Here is a 23089-nt window from a genome sequence, read left to right as displayed (position 1 = left end):
ATAATGGACATTTTTTTATTTAGCACACAAAGGCAAGAAACTCAATCACTGAACATGTTTTTTTTTTCCAGTAAATGAGAGGAAAATGAGAACCCACAAGGTAAAGCAATTAGGGAAGTCAAACAAATATTTCAAACATGATGAAAGGTAAAGGCCTCTAAAAAAATTGTTCAAGGCGGGTTTGTGGTTTATCATGTTTGTTCTTTGACAGAATCCCTCAAAATGGAAAGAGAAAGTTATCCAAATAAAAACTTCAAAATATAAGAAGAAAAAAACAACAACTTGGAATAACAAAACAAAATTGAACAAACAATAAAACAATTCTTTCTTTCAAGTCAGAAAGAAACAAAATATTAGACAAAATGGAGATCTTGTATCTAATAAAAAAAAAAAAAGAAAAAAAAAGTATTGAGCCTTAGCAAATTCATTCTATTTTTCAAGGAAAAGTTAACCCACCATCACAAAAAACATTCAAGAGTCTCAGTACAGTAGCACAAATCTTGGACCGTTGTTCACCATTCCAGCTCTCGTCCCATCCATCAACCTTCAACACCCTCCCTGCCCCCCCCTCCCCCAACCCAACAATCCCTGACACACCCCCTTTGACTCCTTGACTTCGCACTTACCTCCCCCCACCCCCCGGGGGCCCACCCCCAACCATCCCTATTCCCCCTACATCCATTCTCTTACTCCTCTGCAAAAAAAACAACAACAAAAAAAACCAATTATTTCAAGACAACAACAACAACAATATAAACACCTGACATTTCCAACCATCAACCCCTCCGATTAGAAAAAAAAAAACCCACACACACAAAAGCCACACACACACACACACACACACAAGCCGACACCATCCAACCAACAGCCATGCATGGTAGTAGATCCCATCCCTCCCTCCCCCCTTCCCCCAAAAAGGATGGCATCATCTTCATCATCAATCAATCAACAAAACAGCGAGCCGCTGTTAAAAAAAACAAACAACAAAAACACAGACACCGTCCAACCAACAGCCACGCACGATAATAGGTCCCACCCATCCATCCTTCCACCCACACTCACAACACACCCCTCAACAAAAAGACGGCACCACCATCATCAATAATCAACATAAACATCAAACATCAAAACAGGGATCCCCCATTGGGCCCCGGGATGAAGGCCCCGGCCCGCGAGGCCACGTAGAGGGCCAGCACCACGATCCCGCTGACCCCGGCTGTGACCCCTAACCCCTTGAGGTGTGAGCGCCAGGAGGGCACGAAGCGGGCCGGGGCCAGGGTGGCCAGGAGGGCCACGCACAGCGTCAGCGTGTAGAGGATGGCCACCGAGGAGTTGATGAGCACGATCTGGCCGAACTTGGCAAAGGGCTGGATCGTGGTCTGGGTCAGGGGCACAGCCGCCACGATGGTGGTCACCGCGCTGGAGATGATGGACGCCCCGATGTGCTGCACCGCCGACCGCGAGCGCCAGGCGCGCACCTCCCCATCCGTCTGGAAAGTAGATAAAATTTTTTTTTTTTTTTTTGACTCAAGTGAGTGAAAAATCATGGGGGATGCTCTGTGTCACTGTTTTGTGTGTGTCTGTTCTAAAGCAGGGTTCATATGGGTTTTTATTCACAAATTCAAAAACTTTTTGCTCACTTAGTACTGCCAGTTAGCTCCCCTGACTTTCCCCACAGACATTCTTAGCTAATAACATCATTATGGAAATTAGATGCCACTCCAAAAATTCAAAACTATCTAAGGCCCCGATCAGGGCCATACATCCAGAGTGAATTAAAAGACTTTAAACAGGGTAGGTATGGGTAACTGCAAACAACCTGTAATTGCGAACTATTCGATTACCACCCCACTTTGAAGCATTCTTAATGGTTATATTTCTCGATTCAACGTTTGCTTCAACATTTTTTAAAAATTTTTTTACCTTAATCACTTAATGAATATCCATTTCCAAGAACCAAACATCAGCTATTTCAGGCTATTTCCGCGCTCTTTCTTCTCTTCAAACTCCACTGCCGACCAAGGTTACAAACATGCTCTCAAAATCCTAAAATCAAGAGAACAAAGTTGTAGGACTTGAACTTTGACTCAGTTTAAAATAGTTGATTTTATCAGATATGTTGAATGCGCATTACCAGAGCTGGGAGAATTTAAGAAAGTATATTGGTGACAGATCAGAACATCAGTTTTGACAGGAGTCTGCAAAAGTGTCGTTTTCAATTAGAACATAGGCTATGTTTTCATGAGTGTATTTGCGAACGATGCTGCATAGTTATTGAGCACTCTCAAAAGGGTGTGTTTGTGTGCGGTGTTGGGTGTGTGTATTTTTATGTCTGTCTGTGTGCATGTGTGATCAAAACCAACAATACAACAGTCTGATGCGATATTCCAATAATATGTTATGTCTAATGAGTTAAAGATCTGCTTCTGTTCTAATTGTCTGCATGTACCCAAAGCCATCATTCGCAATTAGACTTGCCCATTCGCATTTACCCTCAGGCACCCCTGCTACTTCAAATGACAAACATTGAAAAGAATGAGCAGACAATCTATTCCTGGTGCAACTAGTCAGAGAAAGCCTTCAAAAACAAAAGAACTATGTTTAACCAGGGTACGATATTTTATCTTTACAGTACACATGTTGAGCTGGTCACTTCGACTGGATTGTTCGCAATAAGGTATACGTACCTTACGAACAGCCAGAAATGTGAAACATTTTGCAGCTGTACTTTATCACTGACAGAAGCAATGTATATGTATGTTTGTTTGTTTTTTTCAAATTAGTAATACAGACGTGAACACTGAAAACTTTTACAAACTCAGGTCTTTTATTAAAGACTTTCAATGACTAAAAATGACCTCATATTTTTACAAATCTAAAAAATGTTAAACCTGGATAAACATTGCTGAGGAAACATTTCACAGTTAAAATTTAAACCCTTGGGTGAAAGTAACCTACTGATGCAAACTTCAGCAGGGGTCTAATTTGGTCCTGTGCAAAATACAACTCCACTCATGTGGAATTTTTTTTTTAAAAGCTGCAACTCATAGTTTCAGTTTGTCAAGGAGGTGTCATTGCATTCAGAGAAATCTATATAACCTACACCACATCTGCTAGGCAGATGTTTGAACAGCAGCATAACGCAACACGCTTGTCAGGCCTTAAGTGCATGCTTATTTATTTGTGTTCCTGTGTCAGAGTGGATTTCTTTCTTTCACGCTGACATGGATAACAGGATCTTTAACATGCGTATTAGATCTTCTGCTTGCGTAAGCACGCAAAAGAAGTTCAGGCACAAAGATCTGCACATAATCATGTTGAGCTGGGAGATCGGAAAAAATCTCTACCCTTTACCCACAAGGCGCTGTTACCGAGATTCAAACCTGGGACCCTCAGATTTAAAGTCCAACGCAAGCAGAAGGTCAAATATGTATGTTAAAGATCCTGTGTATTGCATGTCAGCGTTCAGTGGGTTATGGAAACAAGAACATACCCAGCATGCACACCCCCTGAAAACGGAGTATGGCTGCCTACATGGTGGGGGTAAAAACAGTCATACACTTGAAAGCCCACTTGTGTACATACAAGTGAATGTGAGAGGTGCAGCCCATGAACGAAGACAAAGATGAAGAAGAAGAAAGAAAGAAGAAGAAAGAAAGAAGAAAGAAGAAAGAAAGAGGAAAGAAGAAGAAGAAGAAGAAGAAGAAAGAAAGAAGAAAGAAAGAAGAAAGAAGTAGAAGAAAGAAAGAAGAAAGAAAGAAGAAAGATGAAAAAGAAGAAGAAAGAAAGAAGAAGAAAGACGAAGATGAAGAAGAAGAAGAAAGAAAGAAGAAAGAAGCAGAAGGAAAGGTCGTCATGCTCTCACCCCGGCGGCCACGTGCTGCGGCAGGGAGCGGCCCATGAGGAGGTAGCCCTCCACCAGGTGAACACAGTAGTCCACAGAGGACCCCACCAGGATGGACAGCGACACGGCCTCCACCGCCCCCATGTGCCAGCCAGCCATGAAGAAGATGGCCACCACCAGGCTGATCAGGGCTGCACACAAAGTCATGGCTGATTTTTGCATGGATACCATCTTAACTCTCTCCATACGAACGGCGAAAGAGACGACATTAACAGCGTTTCACCCCAATTACCATCATCAAAATATTGCAAGCGGAAGGCTCTTATACTGAAGAGGTGAATGTTGACAAAGAATACCACAGTTCTGACGACGGAAGCTAAAGGTTGGGTCATTCAGACACCCACTGGACATCCGAGGGGTCTGTGAAAATGAGAAAAGAGGACTGGCCGTACTGAGTGAGTTAACAAAAACAAAACAAACAAACAAAAAGTAAACAAAACAAACAAAAAGAAAAAAAAACAAAAAAAAACAAAACAAAAAAAACAAGAACATACCCAAAAAGAAGAAAAAAGCTCAAAAAGGAACATGGCTAACTTGCAAACATGAAATGGGTAAATTTCTGGTGACCAGTATTTTATTCCAGCTTTTCTTTCTCTCTCTTCGTCTCTGCATTGGTGTGTGTGTGTGTGTGTGTGTGTGGGCTGGGTTGGGTTGTGTTGTGTTGTGTGTGTGCATGATTTTGGATAAGGTCCCCAACAGAAACTGCGACAGACCTGTGCCATTCCTCTGATGTCCAAAACTAAATGACTAGAAGTGACGACAACTTAAGCCATGTAAATAACAATGACTTTCACTACTACCTTCCAATCATACAAAATCACTTCTGCATTGGAGCCACTAAAGTAATGATGACTTGAGTACAGTCATGAAAGTGATGATGGACCTGACACTTGCCCAATTCCCAATGCACTGATGTATGCAAGCTTTTAACCCATTGACTGGTAGAATGAGATCAGTGCAGCATCAGTATAAACAGCTTTTCCTACTTTCTGTGTGCATTCCAGTGATGCCACTGATTTTGCTGAACAAAATGCAATGAAATCCCCAGAGGAAGAAACTGTCCAGACAATGGTGACTGACACCTTCACCTGTAAGATGTGTCTTATCTCAGTGCGGTGACAGCCCTTCACTGACACCTTCACCTGTAAGATGTGTCTTATCTCAGTGCGGTGACACCCCTTCAATGCCACCTTCACCTGTAAGATGTGTAGCCCTTCACTGACACATTCACCTGTAAGATGTGTCTTATCTCAGTGCGGTGACAGCCCTTCACTGACACCTTCACCTGTAAGATGTGTAGCCCTTCACTGACACCTTCACCTGTAAGATGTGTAGCCCTTCACTGACACCTTCACCTGTAAGATGTGTAGCCCTTCACTGACACCTTCACCTGTAAGATGTGTCTTATCTCAGTGACGTGACAGCCCTTCACTGACACCTTCACCTGTAAGATGTGTCTTATCTCAGTGACGTGACAGCCCTTCACTGACACCTTCACCTGTAAGATGTGTCTTATCTCAGTGAGGTGACAGCCCTTCATTAACATCCTGACCTGTAAGCTCTGTCTTATCTCAGTGAAGTGACAGCCCTTCACTGACATCCTGACCTGTAAGCTCTGTCTTATCTCAGTGAGGTAACAGCCCTTCACTGACATCCTGACCTGTAAGCTGTCTTATCTCAGTGAGGTGACAGCCCATCACCAACACCTTCACCTGTAAGCTCACCCTTATCTCAGTGAGTCGGCCACCTTTACTGATGAGCACACACATTAGCAGTGGACATGAGGTTTAAAGTAAGAATCTGTCTTTTACATTTACCAGCTCACTACAGAAGCAATCTCTCAGCTTAAAAGAATTCAATCACAACATCCTCAAATCCAAACACACAAAAATCCAGACCAGCATTCATTTCAGAATTTCATACACCCCCCCCCCCCCACTCCCCACCCCTGGTGGAAAACAGAGGTACCTGGCTTTTGTGTGCCCTCTAACAAACCAAGGTGTCATGCATTCATCACAGTTAGCTACAAAGTATCACAGATTGACATAAGTTTACACTTCGGCCAACAGCAAGGTGACAGCCGTATTATCAATGGTTTCTCTATTGCAATGGGACATCATTTTCAGCTCAGTCTTTTGTGTGAAGGACTATGACTCTCAAACTTGGTTTCTCTATTGCAATGGAAAATCATTTGCAGGTTTGTCTTTTGTGTGAAGGACTATGACTCTCAAACTTGGTTTCTCTATTGCAATGGAAAATCATTTGCAGCTTAGTCTTTTGTGTGAAGGACTATGACTCAAACTTGGTTTCTCTATTGCAATGGAAAATCATTTGCAGCTTAGTCTTTTGTGAAGGACTATGACTCTCAAACCAGAAGCATAACTGCACTGGCTCTTGAGGGCCAGTTGTCCTTTGGGAACCATTACAATGCCCATCGTCCTAAAACCCTCTTGGCCAAGAGAATGGGGATGTGACTTGGGCAAGACGCTCTCCACTATAATCAAATTCTAGCCCAGATAATCAGGACAGCAGTTACGTCCTCTACATGCAAAGTAGCTGTGAAGGCCAAGAAGAACAGAGATGCCAACCCCTGTCAAGGGTCTGTAGGAATAATCAGGAAGTTTGGTAGAAACATTTTGAATTTGGCAGGGACGCTCGGACTCCAAGCCACATTAGTAAATAAGCATTTCATCCACAAGGCATATAAACACTTGGGCCTACCTGCAACACAGTGCAACTGCTACTATCAAGCTGATTGGTCCACTCAATGCCGTTTCAATGTGAACATGCACATGATTAGCTGAGCATGCATCATCATGTGAGACCAAGGTTAGAAGTGACTACCTTGGCATCGTGATCAACAGGTCTAGAGCATGTGATGTAATGTCATGACAGGAAAGCATGTGACCATGCTGTGTGGTCAAAAATGAACTCGTCGGAACAATTTTGGCGTGAAGTCCAAACAAACTGCTATTGAGTGTAGCTTCTTCTTCTTCTTCTGCGTTCACTTGTATGCACACGAGTGGGCTTTTACGTGTATGACCGTTTTTACCCCGCCATGTAGGCAGCCATACTCCGTTTTCGGGGGTGTGCATGCTGGGTATGTTCTTGTTTCCATAACCCACCGAACGCTGACATGGATTACAGGATCTTTAACGTGCGTATTTGATCTTCTGCTTGCATATACACACGAAGGGGGTTCAGGCACTAGCAGGTCTGCACATATGTTGACCTGGGAGATCGTAAAAATCTCCACCCTTTACCCACCAGGCGCCGTCACTGTGATTCGAACCCGGGACCCTCAGACTGACAGTCCAACGCTTTAACCACTCGGCTATTGCGCCCGTCTATTGAGTGTAGCAAAATATGGCAAAATTGTAACAAGTGGCATCTCTGGTAGAAGAAGACAGTCGTACCGATGATGGTGACGGTGATGATGAGCAGCATGAGGAAGTGCCCGGTGAAGATGGCCACAGAGCACATGCACACCACCAGGGACAGCACCACGCTGTACACTGCACTGTTCACCGCCACCACCTCCATCAGCACCTGTCACACACACACACACATACATTGGTATCACTGTTTAATGTTAGTGTCATTACCATTGTTGCCATTGTTATCATTATTATTAGTAGTAGTATCAATGTTGTTGTTGTTGCTATTATTGTCATTATTACTGTTATTATTATCATCATCACTATCATTATCATGATTATGATGATCATTATTACACACACTCACACATAGTGAGACAAGTGTGCGCACACCCAACAATCTCCCCCCCACCCCCAACCCCACCCCCCCCGGTGGTGTGTCCATCGAGATCGATGATGACCATCGTTGTCATCCAGCTGAGGGATGGGGGGAGGGTGGTGGTGGGGTGGGGGGGAGGATGCTCATGAATCTACCTGTGAATGCGCAGATGGCTGAATAGTCCAATCTGCGCACGAAATGTTCGCTGACAGTTGGGGCAGACAAAGACAGGCATACCATTGTCAGGGAGCTTGTTTGCCCGTGACTTTCTGGCCTGCCTCTTCTGAACAGCTGCAGCAGTCCTGTTGGCCTCGCACAACTTGGCGCCTTTGTGCACAGCAGCGCGCCATTTGTCACGGTCCACTGCAGATTCCTCCCAGGAGTCAGGGTTGATATCAAACGCTTTCAGAGAGACTTTCAGAGTATCTCTGAAGCGCTTCTTCTGACCTCCGTGTGATCTCTTCCCTTGTTGCAGCTCGCCATAGAACAGCCTTTTGGGCAGCCGATGGTCTGGCATGCGCACCACGTGTCCAGCCCAGCGAAGCTGGGACTGCATCAGCATGGTGAAGATGCTGGGAAGGGTGGCTTTTGCGAGCACCTCTGTGTCTGGGGTCCTGTCTTGCCACTTGATGTTCAGTAGCTTCCTGAGGCATGTTGTGTGGAAGTGGTTCAGCTTCTTGGCATGTCGTTGGTACACTGTCCAAGTTTCGCAGGCGTACAGTAGTGTGGGGAGAACTACTGCTCTGTAGACCTTTAGCTTGGTCTCAAGACTAATGCCTCTTCTGTTCCAGACATTTACATTGAGTCTACCAAAAGTTGCGCTTGCTCTTGCAATCCTGACGTTCACTTCATCGTCGATGGTCGCATTTCGTGACAGTGTGCTGCCAAGGTATGTGAACCGCTCCACCGCACTGAGTCTCTGACCGTTGACTGTGATGTTGGGCTCAACGTAGGGTTTCCCTGGGGCTGGCTGATGTAGAACTTCAGTTTTCCTCGTGCTGATGGTAAGGCTGAAGTTCCTGCTGGCAGTGGCAAACTTGTCGACGCTGAGTTGCATGTCAGCTTCAGATCCAGCGTTGAGGGCACAATCATCAGCAAACAAAAAGTCTCTGATGATGTCTGTCATGACCTTCGTTTTTGCTTGAAGCCTTCTGAGGTTAAACAACTTGCCATCTGTTCGGTACTTTAGGCCGATTCCAACATCGCCATCTCTGAAGGCATCAGTAAGCATTGCAGAGAACATGAGGCTGAACAGCGTTGGAGCCAGGACGCAGCCTTGCTTGACACCATTTGTGACAGCAAAAGGAGCAGATGTTTCGCCATTGTCCTGGACTCGAGCCTGCATGCCTTCATGGAATTGGCTGACCAAGGAAATAAATTTCCGAGGGCATCCATACTTGGCCATGATCTTCCACAGTCCCTCTCTACTCACGGTGTCGAAGGCCTTAGTGAGGTCGACATAGGTGGAGAACAGATCAGCATTTTGCTCCTGACATTTCTCTTGCAGCTGCCTTGCAGCAAACACCATGTCGGTGGTTCCGCGCTCTTTTCGGAATCCACATTGGCTCTCAGGCAAATGACCTTGGTCAAGGTGTGCTGTGAGGTGGTTTAGTAGGATCCTGGCAAGTATCTTGCCTGCGATGGAGAGCAAGGAAATGCCCCGATGGTTATCACAGGCTTGCCGGTTCCCCTTTCGCTTGTACAAGTGAATGATAGATGCATCTTTGAAATCCTGGGGGATCGTCTCTTCTTTCCACATGAGTGAGTACAGCTGATGGAGCTTCTCAGTCAGCACAGTGCCTCCATCCTTGTAGACCTCTGCTGGTATGGAGTCTGAGCCAGGTGCTTTGCCACTGGATAGCAGACGGATTGCTTTCTGGGTCTCAAGAGGTGTTGGCGGATCGTCCAGTGCTTCGTTGATAGGGACTTGTGGGAGACGGTCTATGGCTTCATCATCTATGGAGGAAGGGCGATTTAAGACACTGTTGAAGTGCTCAGCCCAGCGTTCGAGAATTTTCTCCTTCTCGGTGATCAAGGTATTCCCATCTGCACTGAGGAGGGGGGATGATCCTGAGGATGTGGGGCCGTAGACTTCTTTTAAGGCATCATAGAACTTCATATCGTGCCTGTCAGCATATCCCTGGATCTCATCAGCTTTGTCACTCAGCCACTTATCCTGCATTTGGCATAACTTTTGCTGAACAGTGCTGCGGATGGCATCGTACACATCCTTTTTTGATGTGGACTTTGGGTTGCTAAGGTAGGCTTGATGCAGACGGCGTTTCTCATCCAGAAGCTGCTTGATTTCATCACAGTTTTCATCAAACCAGTCTTTGTGCTTTCTGGTCATGGGTCCCAGGGTCTCTGAAGCTGTACTATAGATCAGCTCACGAAGGGTCCTCCAGTCAGACTCCACATTCTGGTTGTCCAGAGAGGTGGATTCCAGACGATCGTCCAGCAGCTCCACAAAGGACTGTTTGATGGTGATGTTTTTCAGTTTAGCGATGTTGAGCCGTTTTGGAGCCTTCTGGCCTTGGGGGCGTCTCTTGGGCTGGATTCGAATATTCAGCTTCGAGACTACAAGGCGATGGTCTGTCCAACACTCAGCGCCGCACATGGTCTTTGTTACACGTACATCTTGCCTATCCCTTTTCCTGACGATGACATAATCGATGAGATGCCAATGCTTTGAGCGAGGGTGCATCCATGACGTCCTGTTACGGGTAGGGAGGCAGAAAACTGTGTTGGTTATCAGCAGTTCGTGCTCTGTACAGGTCTGAAGCAAATGCAATCCATTTGGGTTGCAGTGGCCCACACCGTGCTTTCCAATCACTCCATCCCAGGAGATGTAGTCAGAGCCAACTCTAGCACTGAAGTCCCCAAGAATGATGAGCTTGTCTGCTTTAGGGATAGCAGCAATGACAGAGTGAAGGTCCTCGTAGAACTTCGCCTTCACTTCATCCGGGTTGGTCATGGTTGGGGCATAGGCACTGACAATGGTGAGGTGCTTCTGGCCAGATGCCAGTGGCAGTTTCATGGTCATAAGCCTATCGTTGACTCCCTTTGGGATTCCAGCTAGCTTGCTGACAAGTGCTGTTTTCACTGCAAAACCAACGCCAGCCTCACGTCGCTCTTCGCTTCCTTGTCCACTCCAGAAGAAGGTGTAACCAGATCCCTGTTCACAGAGCTCGCCTTCGCCTGCAAGCCAAGTCTCACTCAAGGCTGCGATGTCAATGTTGTATCTGGCGAGTTCGGATGCAACTAGTGCTGTTCTTCTTTGGGGTCTGTCCATGTTATCTCTGTCCAGGAGAGTCCTTATGTTCCAAGCACCAATGGTGAGAGGAACGATCTTTGTTTTTTTCTTTTCTTTCTTGTTGTTTCGACCGCTGATGTAGGGTCCCCGCCAGCCGCGAGGGCTGCTCAGACGCTCAGACGGCTGCCAAGCTCCATCGCTGCTCCTGTCGACGAAGAACGACCCTATGGCCTGAGCCGCCTGCGTGCAGGTCTGCGGCTGTGACTGCCAGTGTACCCACACCTGTCGTTTCGTCGCTCGCCTGTCGCCACAGGACTTGGGGGTGATGAAATGATGAAGGATGAAAGGTCATTTTGGATAACTGATGACCTGCGCAATGAGTTTGTTTAAAGTGAAGAGGAGTTGCGCAACGTCGACCTCACTCTCTTGTCCGGGTCCACCAATTTCCAGTGGCAAGACTAAGTCGAGATGACTAGAAGATGAGCACGGATGCAGTGGATGACCAAGATATCCCTTCGGTGTCTCATCTTGCTCTCTGCACTCCACAGTGCGTTGCTGTAACCGCCTTCCTCTCCGTTGAACCGATAGGTTTCTTCCGCAGATTCTGCCGGATCCAGACTTCGCATGCATGGGTAGACACACCCCGGGGGCCAACTGCGTGTGGCATGCACACAGCACGGTGGAGCTAGATGGCCGTCGGTGGCTCTCCTGAGCCAACGCCCTTTTATGGATCTCCATAAGGGTGTCTAGCCACCCGCCTCACCAGTCCCGGAAGGGAGTGGTGGGAGTGCTGGTTTAGTCACCGGCAACCCGACCCTGAACAGGTTGTACTGGATTACAGGTTACCAGTAGCAGATCTAATGACCTGACCTGACTCTCCACACTCCACTACTCCGGGGCCAAACTCCACTGTTCTAACAGGGACTTTTCTTACTTTTTCTTCTCATAAAATGACTGAAACAAAGGCCATACTCCATTATTAAAAAGGAAAATTTCCTACTTTTTCTTAACATACACTGACCACAATCTGGGCCACACTCCACTACTTCGGGGCCAAACTCCACTGTTCTAACGGGACTTTTCTTACTTTTTCTTCTCATAAAATGACCGAAGCAAAGGCCATACTCCATTATTAAAAGGGAAAATTTCCTACTTTTTCTTAACATACACTGACCACAATCTGGGCCACACTCCACTACTCCCGGGCCAAACTCCACTGTTGTAACAGGGACTTTTCTTACTTTTTCTTCTCATAAAATGACCTAAGCAAAGGCCATACTCCATTATTAAAAAGGAAAATTTCCTACTTTTTCTTCACATACACTGACCACAATCTGGGCCACACTCCACTGTTCAAACAGGGACTTTTCTTACTTTTTCTTCTCATAAAATGACCGAAGCAAAGGCCATACTCCATTATTAAAAAGGAAAATTTCCTACTTTTTCTTCACATACACTGACCACAATCTGGGCCACACTCCACTGTTCTAACAGGGACTTTTCTTACTTTTTCTTCTCATAAAATGACCGAAGCAAAGGCCATACTCCATTATTAAAAGGGAAAATTTCCTACTTTTTCTTAACATACACTGACCACAATCTGGGCCACACTCCACTACTCCAGGGCCAAACTCCACTGTTCTAACAGGGGCTTTTCTTACTTTTTCTTCTCATAAAATGACCTAAGCCAAAGGCCATACTCCATTATTAAAAAGGAAAATTTCCTACTTTTTCTTCACACACCTAAACCAAACTCCACTATTCTAGAACAGGACTTGTTCCAACTTTTCACATTCAGTGACCAAAGCATAACCACAAAGGAACTTTTCTATGCTTTCTTTGACAGGCAATGACCACAGCCCAAGCCATAAAAAAAAACCTTTTATTAAGCTGTCATTATACATTCTTAACTCAATGGCACAGTCCAGAACTATATATACATTTTTTTTAAGTATTCTTTTTAACAACAGCATTCATCAATCACAAAAGTATACGACTATCGAAACAAGGGAAAGCTTTCTGGGCTTCAAAATCCACACGCTAAAAACACAAAAAAAAACACACACAGACAGACACAAGAACAAAACCCCCCTCCACCTACCCATCCACCCACCCACACACACACACCCCACCCCTCCCCCACGTACACACTATTACCTTTTTCCAGAACTCTGAAGTCTGGTACATGGACTGGAGCGGGGAGTCCTCACTGAGGACGTTTTCCTTGATGTGAGCAATGAACTTTTCCCAGGCCAGGTACTTCTTGTACGCCTCAAAGTAGCTCTCCCCCTTTGACACCGTCTGCAGCACGGGAACAGGACTTAGTGACATGTGTGTAGGAACAGGACTTAGTGGCATGTGTGTAGGAACAGGACTTAGTGACGTGTGTAGGAACAGGACTTAGTGGCATGTGTGTAGGAACAGGACTTAGTGACATATGTGTAGGAACAGGACTTAGTGGCATGTGTGTAGGAACAGGACTTAGTGGCATGTGTGTAGGAACAGGACTTAGTGACATATGTGTAGGAACAGGACTTAGTGGCATGTGTGTAGGAACAGGACTTAGTGGCATGTGTGTAGTAGGAACAGGAGTTTGTGACATGTGTCTGTCAGTGGAGAAACAGAAGTCTGTGACGTGTGTGTAGGAACAGGACTTAGTGACGTGTGTAGGAACAGGAGTTAATGACATGTCTGTCTATGGAGAAACAGGAGTTTGTGACGTGTGTAGGAACAGGAATTTGTGACATGTGTGTAGGAACAGAAGTTAGTGACATGTGTGTAGGAACAGGTGTTTGTGACGTGTGTGTACGAACAGGAGTTAGTGACATGTGTGTACGAACAGGAGTTTGTGACGTGTGTGTACGAACAGGAGTTAGTGACATGTGTGTACGAACAGGAGTTTGTGACGTGTGTCTGTCTATAGAGGAACAGCTGTTAGTGACATGTATCTGTCTATAGAGGAACAGGAGTTAGTGACATGTGTCTTTCTGTAGAGGAACAGCTGTTAGTGACATGTATCTGTCTATAGAGGAACAGGAGTTAGTGACATGTGTCTGTCTATAGAGGAACAGCTGTTAGTGACATGTGTGTCTATAGAGGAACAGCTGTTAGTGACATGTGTCTGTCTATAGAGGAACAGGAGTTAGTGACATGTGTCTGTCTATAGAGCAACAGCTGTTAGTGACCTTGTCTATAGAGGAACAGCTGTTATTAACATGTGTCTATCTACATGTACACCACCATCCTCACAACCCTCATTCTTAATAAACAACAAAAGCCCCTCACCGACTCAAAGGCAAAGGCCAGCCAGATGATCTTGTTGTGACTGATGCTGGCCTCAGCGTGGGAGGGCGCCTCGTGGTTGTAGATGGTCAGCGTCTTGGGTAGGTTCCTGCACTCCTGAATGCCGTCCAGCACCAGGTTCAAGGCTGGGGGCAGGTCTGCAAGCGGACACAGCAACATGAAAACACCCCCCCACTGGTGTTTTTACCCCCACAGTCAAATCAAATCACATTGGTTACAATGCAAGTGGACACAACAACATGACACACCGCCCAGGAAGACAAGGTGAGATCTACTCCACACTTCCTCTCCTTCCTTCGTGGGCTGCAACTCCCACGTTCACTCGTATGTACACAAGTGGGCTTTTACATGTATGACCGGCTTTACCCCCGCCATGTAGGCAGCCATACTCTGTTTTCGTGGGTTGCTGAGACTGTCTTCCGTAACATGGAGGAGATAAAGAGTAAGATGTTGCACTGCAGATTTGCTGTGCTTCTTTAACAGTTAAGCGTGCAGTGCTCCACATATTTTCACTGTTCAATTTCATTACATTTAAAATTAAATCAAGATGAAAACATGAATTTCCCCTCCAAAGAAATGGAACAGGGTGTTCAGGTGAACATCTCATAACATGATCTTCTTGCCACAAAAATGTTTGTGCTCAATTAATGCAGCTGACACACATTTAAACCCAGCGCCTATACAGACCAGCCAGGCACAAACCCCTGGTAGTAAAACATCAATTTGTCAGAACTGACCTCCTCCTGGAAACAGTTTGATTTCACCCTACCCACCACCCCCTCACCAGATTTCACCCTACCCACAACCCCCTCCCTCACCACCTCTTGTGATGGCCGAGGGTCATTCAAGTCTCCCTTGAAATGAAAACTGGCGGTGAATTTACCTGAGTCATGTTAATATTTGATGCAGGCTATCTAAGTAGACCTCCCCCCCCCCACCCCCCCCATGTTTGCTTCCATTTAGTTATAATGGAGAGTCAGGAGGGGTGCAGGAGGAGTCAGGAGGGTGCAGGAGGAGTCAGGAGGGGTGCAGGAGGAGTCAGGAGGGGTGCAGGAGGAGTCAGGAGGGGTGCAGGAGGAGTCAGGAGGGGTGCAGGAGGAGTCAGGAGGGGTGCAGGAGGAGTCAGGAGGGGTGCAGGAGGAAGAGTCAGGGGGGGTGCAGGAGACATCAGGAGGGGTGCAGGAGGAGTCAGGAGGGGTGCAGGAGGAGGAGTCAGGAGGGGTGCAGGTGGAGTCAGGAGGGGTGCAGGAGGAGTCAGGAGGGGTGCAGGAGGAGTCAGGAGGGGTGCAGGAGGAGGAGTCAGGAGGGGTGCAGGTGGAGTCAGGAGGGATGCAGGTGGAGTCAGGAGGGGTGCAGGAGGAGGAGTCAGGAGGGATGCAGGTGGAGTCAGGAGGGGTGCAGGAGGAGTCAGGAGGGGTGCAGGTGGAGTCAGGAGGGGTGCAGGAGGAGGAGTCAGGAGGGGTGCAGGAGGAGTCAGGAGGGGTGCAGGTGGAGTCAGGAGGGGTGCAGGAGGAGGAGTCAGGAGGGGTGCAGGAGGAGGAGTCAGGAGGGGTGCAGGAGGAGTCAGGAGGGGTGCAGGAGGAGTCAGGAGGGATGCAGGTGGAGGAGTCAGGAGGGGTGCAGGAGGAGTCAGGAGGGGTGCAGGAGGAGGAGTCAGGAGGGGTGCAGGAGGAGTCAGGAGGGGTGCAGGAGGAGGAGTCAGGAGGGGTGCAGGAGGAGTCAGGAGGGGTGCAGGAGGAGGAGTCAGGAGGGGTGCAGGAGGAGTCAGGAGGGGTGCAGGAGGAGTCAGGAGGGGTGCAGGTGGAGTCAGGAGGGATGCAGGAGGAGTCAGGAGGGGTGCAGGAGGAGTCAGGAGGGGTGCAGGAGGAGGAGTCAGGAGGGGTGCAGGAGGAGTCAGGAGGGGTGCAGGAGGAGGAGTCAGGAGGGGTGCAGGAGGAGTCAGGAGGGGTGCAGAGAGGAGTCAGGAGGGGTGCAGAGGGGTGCAGGAGGAGTCAGGAGGGTGCAGGAGGAGTCAGGAGGGGTGCAGGAGGAGTCAGGAGGGGTGCAGGAGGGTGCAGGAGGAGTCAGGAGGGGTGCAGGAGGGGTGCAGGAGGAGTCAGGAGGGGTGCTGGTGGAGTCAGGAGGGGTGCAGGAGGAGGAGTCAGGAGGGGTGCAGGTGGAGTCAGGAGGGGTGCTGGAGGAGTCAGGAGGGGTGCAGGAGGAGTCAGGAGGGGTGCAGGTGGAGTCAGGAGGGGTGCAGGTGGAGTCAGGAGGGGTGCAGGAGGAGTCAGGAGGGGTGCAGGTGGAGTCAGGAGGGGTGCAGGTGGAGTCATGAGGGGTGCAGGAGGAGTCAGGAGGGGTGCAGGTGGAGTCAGGAGGGGTGCAGGTGGAGTCAGGAGGGGTGCAGGTGGAGTCATGAGGGGTGCAGGAGGAGTCAGGAGGGGTGCAGAAGGGGTGCAGGAGGAGTCAGGAGGGGTGCAGGAGGAGTCAGGAGGGGTGCAGGAGGAGTCAGGAGGGGTGCAGGAGGAGTCAGGAGGGGTGCAGGAGGAGTCAGGAGGGGTGCTGGGGGCAGTTGAGGGGTCAGTGAAGGCAAGCCAAGAATGACCCCCACCCTCCCTACTATTTTCAACAGTGTGATTAAACCTGTAGAAAGGGGGTCAATTCCTAATCAGTGGGGGTGAGGGAGGGGTAGTGGGAGGTGGTGGGTAGTGTCAATATTGACCCCAGGGGCATTAAAGATTGGCCCAGAATAACCCCAAGGATGAAGGTAAGACTCAATTAAGTACGGTGGTAGCTTGAGACTATTACACAAGCAATCAAAGGGAAAAAAACAAAACAACAAAAAGACTCTGCAAATTGAGAGTAGAAAGACTAATGTAAAGACTGTGGCAAACATCAAAGCGAGACACACACGGTCAGTTAAGGCTGGCCCAAAATAACCCCAGGGTAAAACTCAGCACAGCAGGGAGGCAGTTTGAGGAGAAACAGGAACATTCTGCAAATGTGAAAGTAAGTGAGAGAGAGTAACGAAGTCTGTGGCAAAACAGCAATGTGTGACACACATTGCACAAGCGCGTGCACACACGCACACAAGCCCTCACATACTCAGACTCACACACACAAGCACCCACCCACACCCACCCACCCACACACACACACATTCTTCCCTTTTTCTCTCACACCCACCCACCAACACAACCCCCCCCCCCCCCCTGCCCCCCTTGGGGGGCCAAACATCCCTCCACACACCCTCACAAACACACACACCCCTCCACACACATACACGCAAATCCACCCTCACACACACACACACAACCGCCACACCCCCACCCACACCCACACCAAAAGACTCACATCGTGGCAGGCACTGGGCACTGCCGTTCTTGACCAGCTGCAGGTTGTTGGCCAGGGCGTGGCACACCCGGCACAGCTCCCTCACCCGCTCCACCTTCACCTTCTCCAGGTTGCCCACCTCATCCGCAAACCGCTGGTCAAACGTCGCCTTGCCCTGGGGGGCACACACACACACATGAACACCACATGTGCATGTCTTCTTCATCTTCTTCTTCGTTCAGGGGCTGCAACTCCCACGTTCACTCCTATGTACATGACATGAGTGAACTTTTACATGTATGACTGTTTTTACCCCACCATGTAGGCAGCCATATGCCATTTTCGGGGGTATGCATGCTTGATATGTTCTCGTTTCCATAACGCACTGAACGCTGACATGGATTACAGGATCTTTAACGTGTGCATTTGATCTTCTGCTTGCATAGACACACGAAGGGGATTCAGGCAAAAGCAGGTCTGCACATATGTTGACCTGGGAGATTGGGAAAAAAAATCTCCATCCTTTACCCACCTGGTGCTGTTACCGAGATTCAAACCCGGGACCCTCAGATTGAAAGTTCAACACTTTACCACTCAGCTACTGCGCCCATCACATGCACATATGAAGAGCAAGGTGGCAGAATGGCTAAGATGCTCATTTACCACAACAGGAGTCTGTGAGGGTCTGAGTTCCAACCCCTGCTCTTGCCCCTTCTCCAAGGTTTGACTGGAAAATCAAACTGAGCAGCTAGTCATTCGGATGAGACGATAAACTGAGATCCTGTGTGCAGCATGCACTTGGCACGGTCCTGTGTGCAGCATGCACTTGGTGCATTGAAAATCCCATGCCAATGAGTCTTGTCCTCTGACAATTCTGCAGAAGAAATCCACTCTAAAAAGGTACACAAATATATGTGCATGCACTCAAGGCCTGATTAAGTGTTGTGTTATGCTGCTGGTCTGGCGTTTGCCTAGCAGATGTGGTGTAACATATATGGATTTCTCCTGACGTAGTGACCCATCCATGAGAAACAGAGACTGTAACTGAAAGTGTGAACATTTAAATGTGTTGCTAGTCATCCAGACAACCACACAGGGCCATGTCAGGACTACCCATCCCCCAACTAAATAGAAATTTAACCTGCGGTAGACGGGCGCAATAGCTGAGTGGTTAAAGCGTTGGACTGTCAATCTGAGGGTCCCGGGTTCGAATCACGGTGACGGCGCCTGGTGGGTAAAGAGTGGAGATTTTTACAATCTCCCAGGTCAACATATGTGCAGACGTGCTAGTGCCTGAACCCCCTTCATGTGTATATGCAAGCAGAAGATCAAATACGCATGTTAAAGATCCTGTAATCCATGTCAGCGTTCGGTGAGTTATGGAAACAAGAACATACCCAGCATGCACACCCCCGAAAATGGAGTACGGCTGCCTACATGGCGGGGTAAAAACAGTCATACACGTAAAAGCCCACTCGTGTGCATACGAGTGAACGCAGAAGAAGAAGAAGAAGAAGAAGAACCTGCGGTAGACACAAACCTGGAAAACAACACAGTTCATGACATATTAACCCATTCAACTGTAAACGCCCCAGGGTTGAATGGGTTAATATGTCATGAACTGTGCTGTTTTGCAGGTTATGCTGAGGATGTCACTCCTTCCACTTTATCCTCCCCAGGATATAAGTCATTACAAAATAGGGATAAAAAAAAAATCATTAAAAAATAAAATCAATGCAACAAAAAGAAAACCTTACAAAGGCCATACTGGCAAATAACACTGCAGAATAGACAGCTAGCTCCTGTCACAGGGCTGTCAGCATCACTACCTAATCAGCAGAGCAAACCAGTGGAGATAGCACATAGAAACTACAGAAAAGACCGAAAAACTCAAAAAAGTGTCCAGGCTTACTGGAGAAAAAGAAAGGGGAATGGACACAAGTCAGAAAAAGCAGACACAAGAGAAGGAAGAAGAAAGAAGTCTGCAACAAATAGAGCAATATAACAGAGGAAATTTCTTGCACAGAATTTCCAGGAGGCAGTTGTGGCCTACAAGCAATGTGTCCGCCAAGGAGAGAAACTGAGCAAACAGATACGAATCTCACATTCGCCAGAATTTTCCCCTGCTCCACAAGACCTTGAGTGATGATCTGGATGCTAATTATTTGAATGAGCATGGAAGCCTGCCGAGGCAGTAAAACTTTCCAAGAGCTGAACCTTAACCCTCTGGTGCTGACCTTGTACTCGTTCAGCACGTGGCCCTCCTGCGAGACCCCGGAGCGGTCGATGCCGGTGATGCCGAACACAACGTACACCGTGGCGTCCGACTGCAGGATGGGGCGGTTCTTGATGTTGTTGCAGTTCTGGTGCTTGCACGGGTCGTAGCCCACCCCCACTGACTTGCTCTTCCCCGGGCCCTGCGTGCTGCTGTCTGGTGGAGGGTTCTTGTTGTGCATCATCGCTGAGAACAGAAAAGAACAGATCAGAAAGGAACAGATCAGATCAGAGCAGGATGGAATGGAATGGAACAGGACAGAATAGGATAGGACAGAATAGGATAGGACAGAATAGGATGGGACAGAATAGAACAGAACAATGTCTACGTTACCATGTGTACCAAAGTCACAAGGGATCACTGGGGGGTGCTGGTGGGAACTGTACATTTCAGGTTACAAACATGAATCAGAAATGACATAGAAACACAAATACAGTAGGATTTTATACACATGCAATGATGCATATACATATTAAGTGCTCTTGCATGTGCATGCTCACACGCACACATGCATGAACACACGCGCACACACACACACACACACACACACACACACACACACATTCAGCAACAGATGGTCGGGCTGGCAGGCAATAAGGGCACCTGTGTGCTGGTGCCTGACTGGTTCTTATCGTGCAACAAAATGGTCAGGCTCATAATCATAGCAGTGGAGCGGTTAACAATGCTTATGCATAAGGAGAGTGCATGGGTTCTTCTTCTTCTGCGTTCGTGGGCTGCAACTCCCACGTTCACTCGTATGCACACAAGTGGACCTTTACGTGTATGACCGTTTTTACCCCGTCATGTAGGCAGCCATACTCCACTTTCGGGGGTGTGCATGCTGAGTATGTTCTTGTTTCCATAACCCACCGAAAGCTGACATGGATTACAGGATCTTTAACATGCATATTTGATCTTCTGATTGCATATACACACAAAGGGGGTTCAGGCACTAGCAGGTCTGCACATATGTTGACCTGGGAGATCGGAAAAATCTCCACCCTTTACCCACCAGGCGCCGTCACCGTGATTCGAACCCGGGACCCTCAGATTGACAGTCCAACGCTTTAACCACTCGGCTATTGCACCCGTCTAGCAGCATAACCAAATGCACTTAAACAAGCCTTGAGTACATGCATATGTATTTGTGGACCTGTCAGATTTTGACAGGAGACTACACTTTTGTTACCAAAGGTTACTTTTCAGTGCATCAATTCTGCACATGGGGCCTTGGTTTATCCTCTCATCAACCAACCAAATAAAAAATACAACTCTTCTTTTTCAGTCAGAGCTGGCTTTGCTGTGCCTTGTCTACTACTTCTGAGAACTTGTATTGATGCTGTGTAACTTAGCAATTGTGGGCACCCTGTTGAATCCATTGCAGAATGGCAAAACTAGACTTCTTCGTTTCTTTTTTTTTTCTTTTTTTTCATGCACTGACTCATTCAGCATAATACGTGTCCTGTTTCTAACTTTGGTATGAAAAGAAACTGAAAATGATACAGTGAATAAATGCTGAATAATTCAAAGAAGCACCATAGTAAATGGACACACACAAAACAACAACAACAGCATCACACCCCCTTTACTCATGATCAAGTGCAAAGGTTTACACACACACACACACACACACACACACACACACACACACACACACACACACACACACAAAGCCAGACATTTACTCACACAAACACCACACACACATTTTTTTTCTTTACATACATAAATATTGTTTCCACTCTATTAGTTCTGCATTTCTAATGCCTTCTTGATACAAGCCATGATTCATGGTATGAGAAATAAAATTATTCCATGCATTGTATGTATATAAGATAGTGTCAGTCTTCTTGATTAAAAGCCAAGCCACATGGTACAAAACATTAAACTATTCCATGCTTTTCATGTGCTTGATTCACTCCTAATTCACAACAGCACAAAGTCAGATGCTGAATTTCAAAGTGAAACTGAAAGACAATAACAGCAAAGCAGACAAGAGTTGTTTTTCAAGCTGATGCCAAACTTTAGAAAGAAAAGACAAATAACAGCAAAAACAACATAGTTATTCTCAGTACAAACAGTGTCAGAGGGGTGTTATCACATTAATCTCTGAAAGATGAGGAGCTACATAGCTGGGAGTGAAACATTTCTGTTTTGTTAATCAGGTTGCACACACACACACACACACACGCACACACACACACACACACACACACACACACACACAGCTGTTCAGAATGATGTTAGTGAAGCGTTTGAAACACTAAAATATTCTAACATTTATGACAGAAAACAGAAAGTTACTCATTTTCGAAACACTAAAAAAATTATACCATTTACAAATAGAAAACAGAAAGTTATTTGTTTTGCCCCCTCTAATGACAAACTACATCACAGCCAAACAAAAAAGCAACTGGTCAAGTCTACACGTTAAAGAAAACAAGTTTATGTTTTTGATTTTGATTTTAAGAAAGACATAAAAAAAAGAAAGTCAGAAAAGAATGGAAGGAAGGAAGGAAGGAAGGAAAGAAGAAAAAAGAATAGATGAAACGAATAATAATAATAATAATAATAATAATAACTAAAACTTCTTCTGCGTTCACTCGTATGTACACAAGTGGGCTTTTACATGTATGACCGTTTTTACCCCGCCATGTAGGCAGCCATACTCTCTTTTCGGGGGTGTGCATGCTGGGTATGTTCTTGTTTCCATAACCCACCGAACGCTGACATGGATTACAGGATCTTTAACGTGCGTATTTGATCTTCTGCTTGCATATACACATGAAGGGGGTTCAGGCACTAGCAGGTCTGCACATATGTTGACCTGGGAGATCGGAAAAATCTCCACCCTTTACCCACCAGGCGCCGTCACCGTGATTCGAACCCGGGACCCTCAGATTGAAAGTCCAACGCTTTAACCATTCAGCTATTGCGCCCATCACACTAAAACAAAAAAGATTTTTTCTCAGAAACCAGAAGATCCTTTCCAGGAACATTAACGAGAAAACTGCAACAGTTTCATTTTAAATATTTGAAGACAACAACAACAACAACAACAACAACAACAACAAAGGATTGCAACAAACAACAAAAACAACTCACTTCCAAAAACATGTTCACCTAAAAAAAAGTGACTAACAACAATGGTATCAATTGCATGTCATTTCAAAACAAAAGAAAGAGAACCACAGACTCTAGAGACACACAGAAAAGCAATGTGTTACATTAGAAATGTAAAAGGAAGAAAGACTAGGAGACAGGCGCAATAGCTGAATGGTTAAAG

At 46.8% G+C, this 23089-nt stretch overlaps 1 protein-coding gene across 1 annotated transcript in view; it reads right to left on the bottom strand.

Annotated features, from left to right (window-relative positions):
- Positions 1-1067: 1067 nt before the first annotated feature.
- LOC143287270 (protein dispatched homolog 3-like) overlaps positions 1068-23089 on the bottom strand; it is a 63118-nt gene continuing 41096 nt past the window's right edge. Inside the window, exons 12-18 of the mRNA XM_076595217.1 lie at positions 19766-19989; positions 17550-17703; positions 14199-14353; positions 13071-13214; positions 7321-7453; positions 3866-4035; positions 1068-1490 (exon numbers count right to left, since the gene is read on the bottom strand). Coding sequence (XP_076451332.1) covers positions 1125-1490; positions 3866-4035; positions 7321-7453; positions 13071-13214; positions 14199-14353; positions 17550-17703; positions 19766-19989 — 1346 coding nt within the window. The 3' untranslated portion in view covers positions 1068-1124. The remainder of the gene's footprint in view (positions 1491-3865; positions 4036-7320; positions 7454-13070; positions 13215-14198; positions 14354-17549; positions 17704-19765; positions 19990-23089) is intronic.

Source organism: Babylonia areolata, chromosome 11, assembly GCF_041734735.1.
Source record: "Babylonia areolata isolate BAREFJ2019XMU chromosome 11, ASM4173473v1, whole genome shotgun sequence".
In the NCBI taxonomy this organism is placed as follows: Eukaryota; Metazoa; Mollusca; class Gastropoda; order Neogastropoda; family Buccinidae; genus Babylonia; species Babylonia areolata.
The sequence above is the reverse complement of the archived record's forward strand: the minus strand, read 5'-3'. Positions and strand labels throughout refer to the sequence as shown.